Below are 21,517 nucleotides of genomic sequence, written 5' to 3'. Positions count from 1 at the left end.
TCATTAGTTCCTCTTCAAATGGACGAACATTTGAAGAGGAAGAGCCAGGGTTGAAGGGACAGAGCCAGACAGTGGGATTAGAATTGAAATACTGTAGCAAAGAGTCAGCATTAACCCGATGGGACGAGTGGCCCCTGTGGTTTCTGTTCTGAAACTGTTGACTCCTGCTGCGGCTCCACTGGCCATTCCTCACGTGAACCTGCACACTAGGAGTTGACAGGATATTTTACTTGGCGAACATCACAGCTGAGCTTGAACTCCGACCTCGTCCACTGTAACACGGCGTTGTTTACGCGCCATAGTTTCTTCGGCAGCACCTCCCAAACCCGCAAACTCTTCCACCAAGAAGGACAAGGGCAGCAGGCGAGTGGGAACACCGCCACCTGCAAGTTCCCCGCCAAGTCGCGCACCATCCTGACTTGGAAATATATCGCCATTCCTTCATCATCAGAAGGCATTTGATAAGGTGTCATGTAAAAGGTTACAGCACAAGATAAAAGTTCACAGGGTTGGGGGTAATATATTAGCATGGATAGAGGATTGGCTAACCAACAGAAAACAGAGAGTCGGGATAAATGGGTCACTTTCCGGTTGGCAACTAGTAACTAGTGGGGTGCCGCAGAGATCTGTGCTGGGGTCTCAACCATTTGCAATCTATGTTAATGATTTAGATGAAGAGACCGAGTGAAATGTCGCCAAGTTCACTGATGATACAAAGATAGGTGGGAAAGCAAATTGTGAGGAAGACCCAAAAAAATCTGCAAAGGGATATAGACAGGCTAAGTGAGTGGGCAAACATTTGGCAGATGGAGTATAATGTGGGAAAATGTGAGATTATTCACTTTTTGGCTGAAAAAATAGAAAAGCAAATTATAATTTAAATTAAGAAAAATTGCAACATGCTGCAGTACAGAGGGACCTGGGGGTCCTTGTGCATGAAACACAAAGTTAGTATGCAGGTACAGCAAGTAATCAGGAAGGCAAATGGAATGTTGGCCTTTATTGCAAGGGGAATGGAGTATAAAAGCAGAAGTCCTGCGACTACTGTACAGGGTATTGGTGAGACCACACCTGGAGTACTACGTATTTAAGGAAGGATATACTTGCATTGGAGGCTGTTCAGAGAAGGTTCACTAGGTTGATTCAGGAGATGACGGGGTTGATTTATGAGGATAGGTTGGGCCGATACGCATTGGAGTTGAGAAGAATGAGAGGTGATCTTATCGAAACATGTAAGATAATGAGGGGGCTCGACAAGAATATTTCCACTCATAGGGAAACTGAAACTAGGGGACATACACTCAGAAGAAATTCCTCCGCATCTCAGTTTTAAATGGGCAGCCCCTTATTCTGAGGGTTGTAAATCTATGGAATTCTCTGGCCCAGAGAGCTGTGGCGTCTGGGTTATTGAATATATTTTAAGGCAGAGATGGACCTTTGAGCGATAAGGGAATAAAGGGTTATGGGGAGGGAATAAAGTGTTATGGGGAGCGGTCAGCGAAGTGGAGCTGAGTCCATGATCAGATCAGCCATGATCTTATTAAATGGCGGAGCAGGCTCGAGGGGCCAGGTGGCCTGCTCCTGCTCCTATTTCTTATGTTCTTATGTCACTGGGCTGAAGTCCTAGAACTCCCTCTCTAGCTGCACTGGCACCTTCACCACACGGGCTACAGCGGTTTAAGAGGGTAACTCATCACCACCTTCTCGAGGGCAGTTAAGGATGGGCAATAAATGCTGGCCTTGCCTGAATGTCCACATCCCAGGAACAATTTTTAAAAAAAAGATACTGGTTAGGAGTGAAAAGCCTGCCCCCTGCCTACACCAGGGCCAAGTGAGTCAAATTTTAGTGGCAATTCAGCCTAGATTGGGAACTGAACCTGGGACATTGGTGTGTACCTGGCTCTGTCTTTTACCAACTGCACCGCTGACCACAAATTTAACTAGTGTACAGTACTTTCCTTTTTAGGGGTTCTGCTGAACTGTATAGCTGTACTAAGTATGGCATTCCCTTAATGAGGGACTGACCTAATATCAGGGGAGTGCCTAACTAATTAGATCTTGTAGTAAAGTGACATCATCTGTATTCCTGTAGCTTTTCCTGTCTGTAATTGCATCACACTGCTGGCATTTGGCTGGCCAGCTCGGTTATTTTAAGAAAGGACCAATTTTGCCTGCAGATGTCAGTATTTTCGATGCGACGGCATGGAATATTTTCTTTCCTACTACTTCAGCAGTGCATTGAGCAGTTCAAACACTTGTAGAATTGTTATATCCAGGCACTGACACTTGCTCCGGCAATGTTTACAAGGCCAAGCACAGCCCAAGTTTGAATCCAGACTAGAATCTATCTATTCAATGTGCAGAAAAAGTCCGTGAATCTAGCCGCATACTGGGAATATGTTCAAAATTACATCAACTATGTCTCTGTTTTTCTTGGAGGTCTTTTTTGCACAAACTCCTGCATTCTAGCATTCATGAACACACCGCAGTGCTGGACATAATGTACACTTAAGATAAGAACGTGAGAATTAGTAGTAGGCCATACGGCCCTTCGAGCCTGCTCTGCCATTCAGTAAGATCAAGGCTTAACTTTGACCTCCCCTCTATCTCCCCGCCCGATTTCCCCATATCCCTGGATTCCCCGAAAGTCCAAAAATATATCCATCTCGGCCTTGAATGTTCTCAACGGCTTTCTGAAAGCATTTATGGTGTGTTTAAATAGGTGGGGGTGGAAGAAAGAGTAATTTTTGATCCCCCAATTTATATTGATCAGGCAAATAGATGGATGATCTTGAAGTTTTGGGGAAACGCTTTTTCTAATGACGAGTGTGTATGCAATGTATTATACAAGAGGGTTCTATCCAGTAACGTGGTTTTATTATCGGACTTGCTCTCCATGACATCACAAATGGTGTCTGCACCTCTGCCTGCTTGTCTTGTACTCCCTTGTTCTTGCTTTCTCCCTCTCTGTCTTCCCATCTGCCTTCTGCTCCTTGACATAGATGTTCCGATCGGATCACTAATGAAATGCCATTCAAAATGAATGGGTTCCCATAGGTGTTCCAATTGGGGAGCCTAGGCCATTCTGTCTTTATATTTCACTGATGCTTTATGCCTCTTGCACTCTTTGTTTGGTGTCTCTACATTTCTCCCCCTCTCTGTCTCATTCTCCCCCTCTCTGTCTCATTCTCCCCCTCTCTGTCTCATTCTCCCCCCCCCCCCCTCGCTCTCATTCACTGTTAGATCTTCCCTAGCCAATTGTCAATGATATCACCACTCGTCACTGTTTACAGTAAAACTATATTTACAAGAGAAATAGATGGGGGAGGTGGGAAAGGATGCCCACATGTGGCCGGGTCTCCACACTCCGCCATTTTCCAAGGGAATTTTAGCACCAAGATGTCACATTTGGAATTTGTTCCTTTCCTCACCTACCTGCTACCCTCGGGTTTAATGCAACCATAGAGGGAGTAAGGAACAACAGCTTCTCCACCTTGTGCTCCTCCTTTAACTCTCCTTTTTAAAAACTATCTCTTTTAACCAAGCTTTTGGTCACCTGTCCTAATATCTCCTTATGTGGCCTGGCGTCAAATCTTGTCTGTTAATGCTCCTGTCAAGCGCCTTGGGATGTTTTACTATGTTAAAATGCACATTGTTGGAAGAGCAAAGTAAGTGAGATAGAACTAAGGCCTTCATTAGTGGTTTTGGGTGAGTGATGCTGCCTTAATTATGGGCTGGCAAATAGGTTGCCAAAATTCCTTGCTATACCTCAGGAGCCAACAAAATATATTGTTTTAGGACTAGATGCTGCTGATATGCGTGATAAACAAAGACTCGCTTTATGTAGCATTGTAATATTATAACACACAGCCGTTTGACAAATGTAGATTTTCTGGTGTGCTCTGGACACAGATAGAAATCCTTTTTAGCCCATGGTGGAACCTTTTGTGGAATGTCAGCAATTTAAAGAACAAATACTGTGCAAGTTTAATTTTTCTGGTGACTTTGGATATCCAAATATAAGCTCAGAGCTGGCCTTTTTAAAAGAAGATAGAATTGAATGCCCTTTATCTCCTGCTTCATGCATGCTATACTGTAGAGTCATTTATAGCATGCTGATAAATTCAAGCTGGAGGCTAAATCCAATCTTAGTGATTATATTTAGACAAGAGGGCAAAAGATGCTTTGCTTATTGAATAATGAACAGTTCAGATGTGTATTTAGTTTTTAGTGTAATTATGTTTGTTTTTGTCATAATGTAAAACCAATACTGGTGTGTCCAACGTTGGATTAATGCTCACCTTGAAGTCATTAATCAACACATTATCGTGCTGTGTGTGGCTTTGGTAAGGAGAAGCAGCTCAACACAAGCAAATTTCTTCACATTCTTGCTTGCCGGTCAAACAGAATCTCCTGCTTGAAATTTACAGAGGGAAGAGAGAGAACAGGGGGAATACTTTTTTATTCCAACTACTCTCCGTACCCAGTGGGTAGCATGTTTCCCCCACAGTCTGGCAAGTTTGGGTAGACCCTTGAGCCAGCCTGAAGTCATGGACCCCACATGTTTCCAATGCACGTAGAGCTCTTCCCTGTTGGTGAGGTCATCGGAGTGACCCAAGAGCTGACAGGTGACCTAGAGGCGCTCTGTTGCTATTCAAAGATTTGATGTGTTCGATAAAAGCCACTCGATATTTGTGCAACTGATTTGAACCCCTGCTCTCCCTTACCACCCTCCATTTTACTTTCCGTGGCAGTAACGTTATCAGTGACTTTATAAAAAAAACAGCAATCCGAAGCCATTTGCTTGTGAAGGTTATGTGCTTCTTCCCTGAAAATGTTCTGCCTCTTTCTCCAATTAGATTAGCTTCCAAGATGCTATACTTAACAGGTCAAAGTGCTGTGTTGAATTGCTCTATTCACAACCTTTCACTTCCTTGCATTGTAGTCCTGGTAACAGCAGAGGATTTGTGGCCTGTGAATTTTGATGAAATTGTGAGATGAAATTTGGTCGACTTCAAGTCTTGCAGATACTTGTTTTATTGCAAGCAGCTTGATTGCTGACCTAAAGATTAGATGCCTCATTTTGTAGGCAGTTGAAAAGTGTACGACATTCCTTAAGGGGCAGGAACAGGTCTGTAGCAGGGTGGTCAGTGTGGTGGTCCCCTTCATGCATGTCCGCTGAGATCATACACCTTCGGCAGAACAGGTGCCAGCAGTCTGGTAAAAGCATTAGTATTGTAAGATAAATTACATGATATTAGGACAGTAATTGGATGCAGAGCTGGCCTCTGCTGATACCGAGTGAAGAGTTGAGGGGTGATGGTGATTTAACTGGTGTAGTAAAAATTAATTGTGTCTGCATGCGTATCTGTGTGCCTGAGGGAGTGAGTGCGTGCATTAAATTTTTACATTCAAAACTCCCACTTACAATTATCAGGATTGCACTAAAATGAAGTAAAGATATATATTCTCATGATGGTCTGGAGTTACCAACTCCAAAATTTTGCTAGTTTTGATAAGTGTTTTTTTTTCATCAAGTTTCCACTCAAACTCATTTGCATATCGCTGAACGTAAAACCTGCCATGAACCAGCGCAATCGGGCAGCGTTTAGAACCTAATTTTACAAAACCCATATTTGCTTTTTAAAAAAACATTCCAAGATATATTTAGGAGTGGTAACCTGGTGCAGTTCGATTAATATAGCTGCTGAAAATGGGTTTATCGCAAAAATAGAAGCATTTGTAATCCGTGTCAGACCACCACCTGTGAGTAACCAGATTTTAAATAACTGATAATTACTTTAAAAGTCTACACAGAACCATTTGCAAGTTATATTGGTTATTCAGTAGTCAGTTTCTTAAAATGTATTCGAAAGCTTTTAAAACATGCCTATTCGGATCCTTGCACCTAAACCCCCCCCCCCGGCCCCCCACTTCATTTTAAGAGCCTACTCGAAGGCTTGCAAATGGACACCATTATGGGAAACTCGCCATGGGGAATAATTCAATCCAGGGGCGGGGCCAGTTTTATGGGCAGTAGATTGGTTTTCGCTGAAACTAACTTTGCGTTGTACGTAACTTGCGCTTGCGGTTCCGCGATCTTTTCCGCTGGTTTGGCTAATTTCGTTGAATTGCGCTGTATACTCCAGCGCACCTGAGCGGAAACTCCTGTCCATTAACTCTGATATAACATTAAGTTATGCCTTCCTTACTAAAAGTAAGCCATTCTATAGGTTTTATGTGGCTCCCCACGGGCTCATCACCTTGTCTTCTGTCCCTTCAGTATACAGAAAGTATTGTTGTGCTTCCTCCCCCACTCTCAAATGGGCAGTGTAGTTACATGAAAAATAATTTTCATATGTATTAAAGTATTAGCCTGCTCTTTGCCCCCTCTATCTACCCCTCCCTTTTTTTTACAATTATGGATGATGCATGGCAATTGCCTAAAAGTTTATATTTACTGCAGATTAGCAAAGTGTCAATTGCATGGCTCCACATTAGTAATGCGTATAGAGCAAGGAAGGACCCCGGCCTGATCCCCAGTCTGCACTATTATGGGTCCCCTAGGCTATGGAATCGATGGTTGGAGGGGGGGAGCAGGAGGTGGAGGGGATGACATTAGCCAGGGCTCCTACTTCTGATTGCTATCCAGTGGCTGCTGCTGGAAAGTGTGCATGCATGTGCAGGTTAAGGATAGGGTCATGGCTTGGCTGTGATGCACACAAGGTTGAACAGCTTGCTAAGGATCACTGTCTAAACTTGCACAGGAAGAAGGATTACACATGGAGCAAGGCTGCTGACACACAACCCCCAGGAGAGTAGGGGAGAAAACTGGCAAAAGAATTCAACGTATATATATCCTATTTATCCAGCTCATCCTTTTGATAAAAGTCAGATTTGTGTGCCATGAAAAGTTAGCACATGAATTTTTACGCTGATCACGCAGTCATTAGCAGCCAGAATTTCAAACTTGCTTCATACGAAACAGTAAGCTTGCTTCCATTGGGTTTACATTTCTTTTTTTAAATTCATTCACGGGATGTGGCAAGGCCAGCCTTTATTGCCCATGAGAAGATGGTGGTGAGCCACCTTGTTAAGAGACAACCACATTGCTGTGAGTCTGGAGTCACATATGGGCCAGACCGGGTAAGGACGGCAGATTTCCTTCCCGAAAGGACATTAGTGAACCAGATGGGTTTTTACGACAATCCGCTAGTTTCATGGTCACCATTACTTATCTGATACTAACTGTATTTAAATTCCCCAGCTGCCAAAGTGGGATATGAAGTCGCATCAACGGATCATTAGTCCAGTAATGTGACCACTATGCTACTGTACCCTTACTGTTAACGTACAAAATCATACAACACGCCAAACTTTGATGACACAGTTCATCACTCAATGAAATATTATTTATCCTAGTTCACTAACTCAGGTGCTGAGTAGGTAGTACTCAGTAGTCAGAAGGTTGTGGCTTCAAGTACCACTCCAGAGACTTGAGCACAAAAATCTAAACTGACCTCCTAGGGCAGTATTGAGGGAGTGCTGCACTGCTAGAGCTGCTGTCTTTCAGATGAGATATTAAACCGAGGCCCCATCTGCTCTCTCGGGTAGATGTTAAAAGATCCCGTGGCATTATTTTGGAGAAGAGCCAGGGGAGTTATCCCCGGTATCCATCCAATATTTATCCCTCAGCCAACATCAGTAAAACTGATTATCTGGTCATTATCACATTGCTGTTTGTGGGAGCCTGCTGTGCTCAACTTGGCTGCTGCGTTTCCTACATTACAACAGTGACTACACTTCAAAAGTACTTCATTGGCTGTAAAGCCCTTTAGGATGTCCTGAGGTGTGAAAAGCGCTGTATAAATAAATGCAAGGCTTTCTTTTGAAATGACTCAAATGTATAGTAAATATGAATTTCATATCTTTCTGCGTAACAGATTTGCAGCCTCTTTAAAGCTTCGTGTAGGCTTTAATGAGTCGGGGTGTCTGGTCCATTGTGCCTCTCGTGCTAATATCCTTTGCTAGAGCTATCTCTTGTAATCCCATATCTCTGCTCTTTCTCATATCCATTAATAATTTTCTCCTTCGTGTGTTTACCTAATTTCCCCCATAAATTGATTCAGTTTCAATGGCCACTTGTAAAGCATTTCATATCTTAATAGCTCTTTGCATGGAAAAAAAAAACCCCTTCAGCTTCCCTTTTTACGTATTTAGTATAAATCCTGAGTTTATGCCCCATTTGGAGTTCGGTTTCCGATGGATACCTGAATTCCAAGCGATTTCAAGTCTCTTTACAAAAAAAAATGCTATACCTGATAGAGGATTTCTTGTGCAGCTGTGAGAAATGATTAGAAATCTCCTAGCTCATCAATAACGATCTGCAGAGCCTGCTTGTACAACAGCCATGATAAATTGATATGTGGACCTGCAGCAGGACTAGGAATGAATTTAGGTCATTCCTTTAGGCAAACTTTTGACTTCCAATCTGCTGCTGGTAATCATTGCAAATGTTTATTCAGTGCCTACAGAAAGCTCTCTGGCATTTTGCAATATCCTGGAAGCCTGCATTTAACATCACCAAAAATCTACAAAGGGAGTATCATTTTATGCATCTCCCCAGGTTAATCAGATGTACTGTTGAGCATATGGAAAACATTGTTTGCTCCAGCCAATGGGTTTGTGGTCACTAGGATTACCAACCCTTCCAGATTGACCTGAAGTCTCCAGAAATTAAAGATGAATCTCCCAGGCACAACTGCGAGCAATCCCAGGAGAAGGATAATAGTGCATTAAAAACAAACAGGATGGGGACAAAAAGGCTGTTTCAGTGTTTCTTGACCATCAGTCAATGAGGTACTGAAGGTGTGGGAAGGCGGTGCACAATGAGAATGGACATGTTGGGAGACCAATGATGTGAGGGTGGGGCAATTGGAGACAGGAAGTCATGTGATGAAACCTCCTGGAATATGTTCAACTAAAGTTGGCAACCCTAATGGTCACCAATCTTCGCACTCCATTCCTGCCAAGCTGTCGTGGGAAGGCCATGCATTTTGATTCTGGAAGAGAGGGAAAAGTGAATTTGGATGGATTGTTACTTTGGACCTCAGTTGTCTAACTCCCAGTAGTACAGCATCGACTAAGTCCAGGGAAAAGAAAGAAAGAAACAAAAAAGAGAAAGACATGCACTTCTACAGCACCTTTCACGACCACCTGATATATCTCAAGGCGCTTTTATAGCCAGTGAAGTACTTTTTGAAGTGTAGTCACAGTGGTATTGTAGAAAATGTGGCAACCAATTGCGCACAAGCCAGCTCCCACAAACAGAAATGTGGTGATGAGCAAATAATCAGGTTTTTTTTTTTTTTAAGTGATTTTGATTAAGGGATAAATATTGGCTAGGGCACCAGTTTAACATCTCCTCAGAAAGACTGCACCTTCAACAGTGCAGCACTCCCTCGATACTGCACTGGAGTGCTAGTCTAGATTTTGTGCTCAAGTCTCTGGAGTGGACTTGAACCCACAACCTTCTGACTCTGAGGCGAGGGTGCTACCCACTGAGCCATGGCTGGCACACCTCTCAATTCACCTCTCAGCTGCAGTTTGATGCCTGTTGGGGGAAGATCTAGGGAGGAAATAAAGGAAAATTCCTTGTACTGCTACTGTTTATTGTATCTCATGAAATAGTCACACAGAAGGAATAGTGGAATTTGACTCCTTCAGACACTATAGGGTAGAAATTGATCTTTGGTGGGTAGTGCATCACCCGCTCGTTCTACACCCCACTTGACGTTCAGTTCCATTGAAGGAACTGAATATTGGGCGGTGAGTATATCGGGCAGTTGATCTGATAATGCCCATTCACTGCTCCCGTCCAAGATGATGTCTAGCTCTATAAACCCTGGTTTATGATGACTAAGTCAAATTTGTTGTCATTTCGTACCACCGATGTTTACTTTGAAAGGCTGCATTAGAGGGAGCAGCATGCGGCGGCACGGCCCGTAAATCGGTGCAGTCCCGGCCTGTAAGACCATCAGAGGGAGCAGCGTGCGCCGGCATACCACTGCAGGAGGGCGACGGCTGCGAAGTCCAGTCATTGATTGCAGTGCCGGCAGGCACAGCAGGAAGGGGCGAAGGAGCAGCAAGACTTTGTAGATGGAAGTGACCAGGGCCCAGGAGAGGCGAGGGCCCAGGGGCAGCACGGGCCAGCCCACACTGCGATATGTGTGCGCGCTTGGTACATGCAGCAGAGCTGGTCTCCAGCCGTCTTGGGTAATCCTTGCCACTGGACCAAGACCTGGACCAAGACCTAGCTCTGTCAAGCCCGTGTGGTGGCTAGTGTGCAACGGCCACCACACGTTAAAAAAATCCAAGCACAGGCATCTCCCACCCTCCAAGATGTAGTTCAGGATCTGGAATATTAGGTCTTTCATTGAAACACCTGTGAACTCATTCCTTTTTTGGCGTGGAAGCAAGTCATCCTCGCTTCGAGGGACTGCCTATGATGATGATGATGATGATGATGATTTGGAGATCTATGCAGACGAGTGGCCGTGATTTTCTAACCACTCCACAGCAACCGTACTTCTGTTGTGTGGATCTTCTGTACCACTACTTAGATAGATAACCAAACATTTGTTTATTATGTGCCTAGATATCTGTTCAATGGCAAGTAGCCAGATTTTCCAAGTCCTGTCTGAATGGTAACGTGCTAAGAGTATTTCATTTCCCAGGTCAGCTCATTTGCATCAGTATTCACCGGTCCAGGCATAGATCAGTTCAAATGTAACAAGCAGACTGGTAGCGGGAGCAGAAAATTGCATGTAAGTGGTATTAAAGGATGGAGACAACAAAACGATATCTCAATCCATTAGTAACACATGCCCAGACTGAGGGGTAGCGGGTTGCTCAGTGGGTAGCACCCTCACCTCGGAGTCAAGGTTATGGGTTCAAGTCCCACTCCAAAGAATTGAACACAAAAATCTGGCTGACACTCCAGTGCAGTACTGAGGGAGTGCTGTATTGTCTGAGGTGCTGTCTTTCGGCTGAGATGTTAAACCGAGGCCCTGTCTGCTCTCTCAGATGGACATAAAAGATCCCATGGAACTATATCGAAGAAAAGCAAGGAAGTTATCCCTGGTATCCTGGCCAATATTTATCCCTCAATCAGCACCACTTAAACCGATCTGTTCATTATCACATTGCTGTTTGTGGGAGCTTGCTGTGCGCAAATTGGCTGCTGTGTTTCTAACCTACAACAGTGACTACACTTCCAAAAAAAAAGTATTACATTGGCTGAAAAGCGCTTTGGGACGTCGTGAGAGGTGCTATATAACTGCAAGTCTTTTTCTTGTTTTCTTTTTCTTTCTTTCTTCGAGAAAGGAAAGCCACGGGCAGGCTTGAGGCCTGGGTAGAACGGTTCTGTCACTAGCTGTATTAGCCCTATGGTGTATGTTAGCAGTGGCTGTCCTTGTCACACAGCCTTGCATCTGCCAAACTCTGTGAAGACACTTTCCTGCAGCCATTGCCAGGTAGGTGTAACCATTGCTAAAGGAAAATATGGTTGCTAGCATCCTGGCTGGTGTAGCCAATCAGATGGTGCAGGTAATGGTCGCCATGGCATACCTTCTTTCATGCTGCACCGCGTAGATGGGGTCTAACGTCTCATCCGAAAGACGGCACCTCCGACAGTGCAGCACTCCCTCAGTACTGCACTGTAAGTGTGGCACCCTAGATTATGAGCTCAAGTCCCTGTAGTGGGGCTTGAACCCACAACCTCCTGACTCCGAGGCAAGAGTACGGCTCACTGAGCCACGGCTGACACCTTACTGTGAGGAGTAGTTTCTGAAGGACCATGCAGCATAACGGTCAGTCAGACACGTGCACACATTTGTGCCATCAAGCCTGCTGTTGGGAGTTGGAGCTCGAGCCTCCACATGCATTAATTGTCTGCCAAAGCAGTCTCCTCACCTCTGTCTGTGGGAGTGGGTGGGCACAGAGCACCTCTCGTGCATCCTGACTGGCCTGGCATCCGTCCGGGTGGTTCTGTCCCTCTTCCCAACACCTCGCACAGGAGATTGCCGCTAGGTTTGCCAATGGGAATCAGTAAATGTGTCGCGGACAAAAAAAATGGCTCAAATATGTGCATAAGAAGCAAAGTGTCAGGAGGATAAAAATGAAAATGGGCTAGAAATTGCCTCAACTATAAAAAAAAAAAATTACTTTTTTTTTGGCTATTTAAATTAACATGGGCACATTGGCCATTTAGCCCCTCGAGCCTATTCCACCTTAATTACCTTAGCTGCTCGGTGCCTATCATCCCCTGGCCGTTCAGTTACAGCGCCATTGATTGCAACTGCTGTAGACGCTGCTGTTGAAAGCACGAGAAAAAAATTACACTCTTGCCGGTTTCAGGTGGGAGCGTCCTTCACCTGATTCCTCCCTTAACCCGAGCACGCTGGAAATGCAAAAGCTGATGGAGCGTCTAGAAGAGGATTAGTCTGTTCAGAAGCCACATCCCGTCTTGGATGCATTTAGTTCTCTTGAGGGTTCTCGTCCACCTATCTCTCAGCACGGAATATAAATAGAATTTGAAACTTCTGAATCTGAACCCACAGGATTATTTCCTTCCCATTTATTATTCAGGAAGTATTCATAAGTGTACCTAATTAGACAACTAGCTATAGCACAAGATCATGTTCAACACAAATGGCTTTTTATAGTTGAGGCAGTGTGTGTGAATGTAGCGACAACGTTCAACATATGGAGGCTCTATTCCGGAATCGGGATACTTGACTCCTAAAACTCTTGGGATTTTTCTCCCAATTTCCTCTTTGATCTTAGCTTATCCAGTGAGTGAGTTTCCACTTACACTGGAATGTACTATAAACAGCCCATGGTAGTCAAGGCACAAAGATCAAATCAACCATTAAATACCTCTACAACCAACACTCGAAGTGAAGGGAACAGGTTGTTTTTTTTTAAATGTTTCTGTGAACTGTAGCAAGATTGTCAAATGCTAAAGGAAGTGTTTCTACACCTCCCCAAACCACTGCAAATATTGGCATCTCCGCAGCAGTCGGGTTGGACCCAGTGCACAGTCACACCACAGGAAGTCTCAAACACTTGCCAATGGGAAGTAATGGACCAAACTCTGGGGCACGGGCACTTGACTGCTCCCTGTTGCTGTGGTTTTCTATTTCTGAGGCACTCCAGCATTCGGTTCGCAAGCTACGCAAAGAATGTTGCCAGAAGTTCCTTATGTACTGTTCAGTTACATTTTCCTTATCTTCATTCTTGACGTGCAATTACGGCAGATGTTACAACAGCTGAAGTTCAAAGGAAGCAGCCTAAGGGGAAAAGAGCCATGAACCTTTATTATAGAATTATATTAAATTGATTTTCTATATTTATGATTCTTAAGATTGATTATTGGGGATCTAAAGGCAGGTGAAGTGAGTTGAGTTTTGGGTATTGAGGGTTAAGGAACTAAGGTGGGTAGATGGGGATTAAGGAGTTATGGGGAGTATCAAACACTGGCAGGGAAGTGGAGCTGAGTCCGTGATCGGATCAACCATGATTGTATTAAATGGCGGAGCAGGCTCAAGGAGCCATATGGCCTACTCCTGCTCCTATTTCTTTTGTTCCTATGAGGATAAGATGCAGATCAGCCATGATCTAATTGAATGCCAGAACAGGCTTGAGGGGCTGAATGGCTGATTCTTGTTCTATGTCATTAGTATTTATAATTACAGAAATGCATTTGAGATATTAAAAATTCAGTCTTCCGAGTATTGAGTCTCCACTATAGATTGTTATGAAAGATCCACTTTGCTTTCAAGTGGTTTGTAGTCTGATCAGAATGACTCCATATTGTTGAGCTGTAACTTGGCCCCTTTTCTCCTCCTGCTCTCTCTGATTTCACGGTTCTCTCACTTCTGCTACCACTCTTAGTAAACATTGTTGTTCCATATTTACAACCTGATAATGCAATGCTGCAACGAGTATCTATTTGTAAAATTCAAATAAGCTATTATAAATGTGAATTTTGTTACTAGGACTCTGACTGTGCAATGTGACTGGTAATGTCTTTTTTTTGTATATTCTGTTTAAAGTGTTAATCAGGCAGAATTTCAACTATCAATCCAGTTGTTACAATTTATGGTTTTTCTCATCATGGTTTCACATCTAAGTCAGTGGACCTTGTCGACAATGATCTGGAAGCTATACTTCAGAAATATTGCAGAATAGTGTGACTCAAAAGATTTAACGATTGTCCTTTAGTTGCAGTAATCTGCTTTCAGGATTAACCGTAATCTTGTGCTACAATACCATTCTCCTCCAGTGGAGTATCAAACACTGACCAGAGTGTTTTCCAGCAACTAATACATACTTATTTTTCAATTAAATGGAAATAATAACTTACATTTTATATAGCGGCTTTACGCTCCTGTCTCGGCAATTCGGTGTGGAGTACTGACCTGAAAACCTTATGCTGCTAAACTTGTTGACTGTCGGAGCTACCCTTCCAAAGAAACCCTTTTGCAGCAAGAGAAAATTATGACTTAATGGCCCTAATATTGCGGTGTCTGAGTACGGCGTCATATTCCCTTTGAAATGCCCCACAGGTTCAAGATTTTCACATGTGCTTGCAGAACTTGCCAACGTTCACATTACAGGTCATCCGCGGGGACCATGAAAAAGCAATCACTGGTGCCGAGTTGGGCTATTTGACCAGCGACTGGTTAGCAATTGCCCAAGCAAGTCTTACGGTTGATGCAAGCAGGCGAAGGGCCTGCTTGCATCAGCGTAAGGGGATATCTAAGGCTTAACTTAAACATTTTCATATCCTAAATTATGTACATACACTATTAAATGAGTTTATGCAAATTACAGTTTTAATATAAAATCATCGAACTTAATTTTTATTGAGGTTGATGAAATGAAGTAAAATGGAATGAATAGAGTAAAATTTCAATTCTGTTAATTGCATAATTAATTTTGGGATTCCATTGCATATCATTAAGTGGTTCCTTTCGTAAATGATTGAAATGGAATTCTGCTTAATGATTGGAGGACCGGGCCCATGTGATCCCGGGTACGCTTCTGCACCGCCTGCATCCCTGGGATCTGTGGGCCATTACCTGCCCTCCGCCTCGAGGCCCGAGACTGCAACCTTTCGCAGGCTGGCCACCAGCAGGTACTTTCATAATCATTTGCAGGTCGGAGGTGTACTCCAGAGGTACGCCTTCGACTGCAATTTCTAGCCCATTACCTTTTGGATGCTTGTATTTGGATTCATGGGAAAACAGAAAATCTTTCTTTGAATAATGTTATGCTTCCAAAAAAAAAAGTTTTCTACAACGCTCAACAGAATCGAAGCTGAGATAGCCCTACACCATTTGCATGTTGGCAGACAACCATGATGGACCCTCTCTTCCCTCATCATTAGTTCGTTCAGGAAACAGGAAAGTTTGCTTTTTAAAAAACCTTGCCAACTATCTGCACTATACTTTAAACTGACAGAAATAGATTCACGCCAACTGACATGACAAACTACTGCATACATCACTTGATGTAGTTTAGATCAAAAAAGACTGCTGCGATAGATGGTCTCTTTAACCAAAAAGAAACATGTCCTTTCTCCAGTAAAAACATACGCACTGTCTGAAATAAATCATCTAAATGAGATGGAGGTGATTCGGTGTTGGGTCAGCAGCTTATCATGATGGGGGAGACATGAAGCCGATCCAGTATTATTTCCAGGATGTTTTACTGTATCTGGATTGTTGGTTGACAGAATATTCAATTACAGAAGCTAACTGTTTGAAGGAAGCATATTTTTATCAGAATATAATTGGCATGTTGATAGCCCTCCTGTCACTATTGTGCAATGGGAATGTGTTTAAAGAAGACTGAGGACTAACAAAATGTCTGGCAAACCTTAGCTTTTTTTCTTGTGTAGCTTGTCTCCCTTCCTAGCCAGGATTTCTTACTAGGAATTGAACCTGGTCTGCATGGCTAGTCTAACACCTATTAAGACATCTTAAATCTTTGAGGGCATCTATTCTTATCCCCCTGCAAACCCGCCAAAATGAATCATGGCAATGTAAAGTTCTTGCTGCGATTGTAAGTAACCATGCGTTGGAGAAAGAAAATCAGTTTATATAACCCCTCCGCATGTCCCCGGTAATGTCCCAAAGCACTCCACGTACAGCGAACTACATCTTGACATGTAGGGACTGTGGTGTGTAAGTGAATGCAGCGGCCATCTCTCACCCAATGAGCTCCCACAAACAGCTATTCTATCTCTGGTGTCTTCGGTTGAGGGAGGAATGTTATATAGGACCCAGAGAGAATTCCATGCTCTCCGAAGAATGCCGTGGGATTTTTTTCAACATTCACCTGAGCCACTGGAACAAACAGAAGGGCTCCGGATTCAATGCATCACCCAAGAGATGGCACCTCAGAAACGCAGGGCTTCCCTCATTACCCCTGTAATTTAAAGGGATGTCGTATTTTTGAAGAGGTGATTGACCATTTTCATTTTCCTCTCGTTCATATTTTGGCTGAATTGATTCTCTGCTCTTCTCACTCCCCAGACAGGAAAACAGTGGGGTCAATTTTCACTCCCTTCGCCTGGCGTTCAAGGGACGGTAACTGCCTCAAGATGGGGTGCGTCGCCCCGGTAACGCCGGCGATCGGCCAAATCCATTTTCAAAGGGGAGGGGGGTGCCTACCGTCAGGTATCCAAGGCGCCCGTGCATTTCAGTTGATGAGCCCCCTTTTTTAATATAGAAATCGGAGCTCCTCTTTACGTCCTAGACCACCGATTTCTATTTTTGATCGGGACTGGTGCCGGCTCCGACCAGCTCCTTGGGCAATTGGACCGAAGAGGCTTGTTTCTGGGCCATGGCTGCCCTGAGACTCCCCACCCCCCTCCAATTCAGAAAGCCTATTTAACGCCTTGCAGCTTGCCTGCCAGATTCAAAATGGCGGGGGTGGGGTGTACTGTCAGAATGGGCGGCTGACCAAGAGCTTTCCGCCAACCGGTCGACCAAGTGTCACACTAGACCCCCCCAGTGCCTTTCTAAAGATGCATGTTGCCACATATTCCAAACAGTTCAGCAAAGGAGTTTTCTTCCAATGTGCTCCACATACAGTGAGTAGTCACTGAACAGGTTGTAGTCCGTTGGTTGAGGTTTGTCATTGAGATGCAGCTCCAGTTATTTAGTCCCAGCAGTTCGCAAAGCATTCAAGAACAGCTTTCAAAAGTGGAATGATTGTCATTTGTATTGCGGAGCTGCTTTCAGTTCTGTGTCCCCTCTGTGTGTGACTGACTGACTTTCCGTAACTTATTTGCACTTATCACATATGTGAAAACAATTGCCGTAGCACATGGTCGCCGATGTCTTGCACAACCTTGACTTGGGGCAGGAATGGCCTTGGTCGTTCTTGTTTGTATGCAAGTGTGGCCAAAGCAAGGGACTTTTGCTGTGGCTCTGTCCTGCCTTATTGCATCGAACAGAACTGGATGTTGCTCTATTTTTGATGTGACTGTGACCGATCGAGTCAGTTAAACTCGCCACTAAGCTTGGCTCCCAGCAGACCATCCTCACCATCTCCATGCCGACGCAGAAACCTCACGCACATGAAGTGACATTCTAATTTTACCACATTGTTCTGTTGGATCCCAAAATGGCATGGGATCAAATTATGGCTGTAAGCTTGTGTCATTACAGTTGTGATTTAAGGATTCGATTTAACCATGGCAACTGTGGCAGTTTGCCATTATGTAAGTCAGAATGGTCTTCGTAAGGAGTCTGCAGAACTGATTTTGTTAAAGCAAACTGTGCCACTTGAAGGAACAAGACATTTTGCTTATATTCAAAAAGCTTTCTCTTGAAATGACAGACGACTCACTGATATTTTATTACTCGATCTGTGCACATTTTGCAGGAACAGCTAGGGGCACGACAGTGGACGGATCAGGCATTTTGCAGTGTGTTTTACGGGGCGGGGAAGGGTTGAGTCTCATAATGCGCATGTTGACCTATTTGCGAGCTCCTGTGTTCTATCGGCAGTTAACTTGATCTCTCTTTTTATATACTCATTATTGATGAATTTGTAAAGTTTTCGTGCAAAGAATCCGAACCAATCTGGGGGCTGGAAATCAAATGGGGGCAAGCAACAATTTGTGAGAAATAGCACTGTACAAAGCACTAAATAAGGTCATGTTAGCAACCTCAGTATTTTAATCAAAAATTGCTGTGTTTGTAGGGGGTTTCTACATTAAAGCCAGCTTGTTATTTGACACCCTTTTTATGGCCTTTCTGATGTGCTGTTCCAAATTGATTAGCTGATTACTGCTTTAGCACATTATGTAATTTCCTCAAATGAGCTATTAAAGCCCTTCCTTACACGGCAGACAAATGTATAATTTTCTGAGGTTTTACAACACGCAGATTTATTACAAGTCTTCCAACTTCTGGTACTAGGCACTTAAATGATGCATAGGAGCTCCGTAAAACAATGCACAGTTTATTTTTTTTTTTAAAAAGCAACCTTGCCTTGCGGTGAAAGGAATAAGGTTTTAGAGCGGTGCAGTTTTTTGCAATCTGATGAGCATGAGCTGTAGACATAAGCTCAGTGGGAGTCATGCCTGCAGAATGAAATGAGAAGAGGAGGAAGAATCCCACCTTCCATCAGGAAACAAACTGAAATATGACAGCCCTGCCCACTATTAAGAAAATCAACTGATGATTATGGCTGGCTGCCAGTTTTCTTATTGCCCAAGCACCAGAAAAACGAGTGTTTAATAATTCAAAACTAACTATCTATATATAATTGTAACATAAGAAAATGACCAAAAATTTATTTGGCTGGTTGTAAAAAAAAATAAAACGTTCTCCCCTGTCTATCTCTCAATTGCCTGCCAATTCTCTTGTCTGCTAGTTCCTGTTAGGAGGTGTGTGATAGAATCATAGAAATTTATGGCGCAGAAGGAGGCCATTCGGCCCATTGTGTCTGTGCCAGCAACCAAGAGCTATCCAGCCTAATCCCACTTTCCAGCACTAGGTCTGTAGCCCTGTAGGTTACGGCACTTCAAGTGCACATCCAAGTACTTTTTAAATGCGGTGAGGGTTTATGCCTCTACCACCCTTTCAGGCAGTGAGTTGCAGACTCTCGCCACCCTCCTGGGCGAAAAAAAAGTTCTCCCCTCTAATCCTTCAACCGATTACTTTATATCTATGCCCCCTGATTATTGATCCCTCTGCTAAGCGAAATAGGTCCTTCCCATCCACTCTATCTGGGCTCCTCATAATTTTATACACCTCCCCTTAGCCTCCTTCGTTCCAAAGAAAACAACCCCAGCCTATCCCTTCTTTCCTCATAAAGCTAAAATTCTCCAGTCCTGGCAACATCCTCGGAAATCTCCTCTGTACCCTCTCACCGTGCAATCACATCTTTCCTGTAATGCGATGACCAGGACTGCATGCAGTACTCCAGCTGTGGCCTAAGTAATGTTTTATACTGTTCAAGCATAACCTCCCTGCTCTTATATTCTATGCCTCAGCTAATAAAGGAAAGTAATCCCGTATGCTGCCTTAATTACCTTTTTATGTATCTGTCCTGCTACCTGCAGGGATGAATTTCTCTCCAGATCTTTCAGTTCATTTGTTCAGTGCCACCCCCTGATGAAACAAGTCACTTTTGGGCTTGAGTCCTAAAGCGCCATCTATGCCGAAGCACTAATAAGTTGCATCACGCAGCAGATTGAGATTTGTGTCCCTTGGCTCTTTCTAATGCTTTTTATGCAGACCGTGAATTGATTTTTACCCGTGTGGTTTAATTGCAGAATTTTGTGGTGGAAGCTGATGACTTAGTGCCCATCAATGAACTGGGCCGAGGAGCGTATGGAGTGGTGGAGAGAGTGCGGCACACACCCAGCGGAACCATAATGGCTGTGAAGGTACTGGCCTCGAACCTCTTTGCTGAATTTAGGTACATAATGAAACTTTAGGACATAATCTTAAAATGAAAGCCAGGCCCTTCGGGAGTGGAATCAGGAAGCACTTTTTCTCACACAGAGAAATGGAAATCTTGAACTCTCTTCCCCCAAAATGCAGTTTGAAATTTTCGAGTCTGAGGTCGATAGATTTTTGTTGTCTAAGGGTATCAAGTGATCTGGAGCAAAGACAGGTAAGTGGAGTTGAGGTACGGATCAGCCATGATCTAATTGAATGGTTGATCAGACTTGAGGGGCTGAATGGTCTATTCCTGTTCTTTGATTATGTTGAAGTGGAGTAGAATTTTTTTTTAAACTTTATTTTCCTTTCTTTGACCCAATATTTAATTCATGTCTTGTATTTCCCATTTGTATTCTTGTTCTGCTCCGAACCTAAATAGCTGATTCTGCATTTTGCACAACTTGAGAGTGAAGTGACTCATGGGGCCCAAGTTTCCACATGATTTGCGCCTGATTTTTAGGAGCAACTGGTGGAGATCGGACTATCTTAGAATTCGCAATTCTCCACATTTTTTTTTTCTGCAGTTCTAGTCAGGTAGAACAGTTCTACTTTGGAACAGAATTTTTTCTTCAAAAGGGGGTGTGTCCGGCCACTGACGCCTGATTTGAAAGTTTCCACAGTGAAAATGTACTCTAAACTAAAGTAGAATGGAGCAAGTGAAGATTTTTGTAGAACTCAAAAAACCTGTTCTACACACAAAAAAATCAGGCGCAGGTTACAAATCAGGCGTCCAGAACGAGGTAGGTGGGGGGGGAAGGGAACTCATTAAATTCTACAATCAATCCTTATTTATACTTATACAAATATTATACAAATAAATCCAACCTGAATAAACATTTATAAGCAAAGAAAAGATTAAATAAACCATCCTCCTACCTGTGTGAAAGTGCTTCAGCCAGGAAGAATGGTGCAGCAAGCCTCACAAAACGAGGGAGCCGACCGAACGTGGGCCGGGGTGGGAGGAAGGGAAGGGAGCCGATGAACGCGGGGGAGGGAAGGGAGCCGATGAACGCGGGCGGGGGGGGGGGGGAGCCGACCGAACGCGGGCGGGGGGGGGGGGAGGGAGCCGACCGAACGCGGGCGGGGGGGGGGGGAGAGGGAGCCGACCGAACGCGGGCGGGGGGGGGGAGGGAGCCGACCGAACGCGGGCCGGGGGGGGGAGGGAGCCGACCGAACGCGGGCGGGGGGGGGGAGGGAGCCGACCGAACGCGGGCGGGGGGGGGGAGGGAGCCGACCGAACGCGGGCGGGGGGGGGGAGGGAGCCGACCGAACGCGGGCGGGGGGGGGGGAGGGAGCCGACCGAACGCGGGCGGGGGGGGGGAGGGAGCCGACCGAACGCGGGCGGGGGGGGGGGAGGGAGCCGACCGAACGCGGGGGGGGGGAGGGAGCCGACCGAACGCGGGCGGGGGGGGGAGGGAGCCGACCGAACGCGGGCGGGGGGGGGGAGGGAGCCGACCGAACGCGGGCGGGGGGGGGGAGGGAGC

The 21,517-nt window shown here is 44.5% G+C and overlaps 1 protein-coding gene across 4 annotated transcripts in view; it reads left to right on the top strand.

The window, feature by feature from the left end:
* LOC139281255 (dual specificity mitogen-activated protein kinase kinase 6-like) overlaps positions 1-21,517 on the top strand; it is a 125,930-nt gene that overhangs the window by 65,915 nt on the left and 38,498 nt on the right. For all 4 annotated transcript variants that reach the window (XM_070901327.1, XM_070901326.1, XM_070901328.1 and 1 more), the window contains exon 4: positions 19,862-19,975. In XM_070901327.1, coding sequence (XP_070757428.1) covers positions 19,862-19,975 — 114 coding nt within the window. The remainder of the gene's footprint in view (positions 1-19,861; positions 19,976-21,517) is intronic.

The sequence above is a fragment of the Pristiophorus japonicus genome, chromosome 15 (genome assembly GCF_044704955.1).
Source record: "Pristiophorus japonicus isolate sPriJap1 chromosome 15, sPriJap1.hap1, whole genome shotgun sequence".
NCBI lineage: Eukaryota > Metazoa > Chordata > Chondrichthyes > Pristiophoridae > Pristiophorus > Pristiophorus japonicus.
This window is presented reverse-complemented; position numbering and strand designations above follow the sequence as displayed.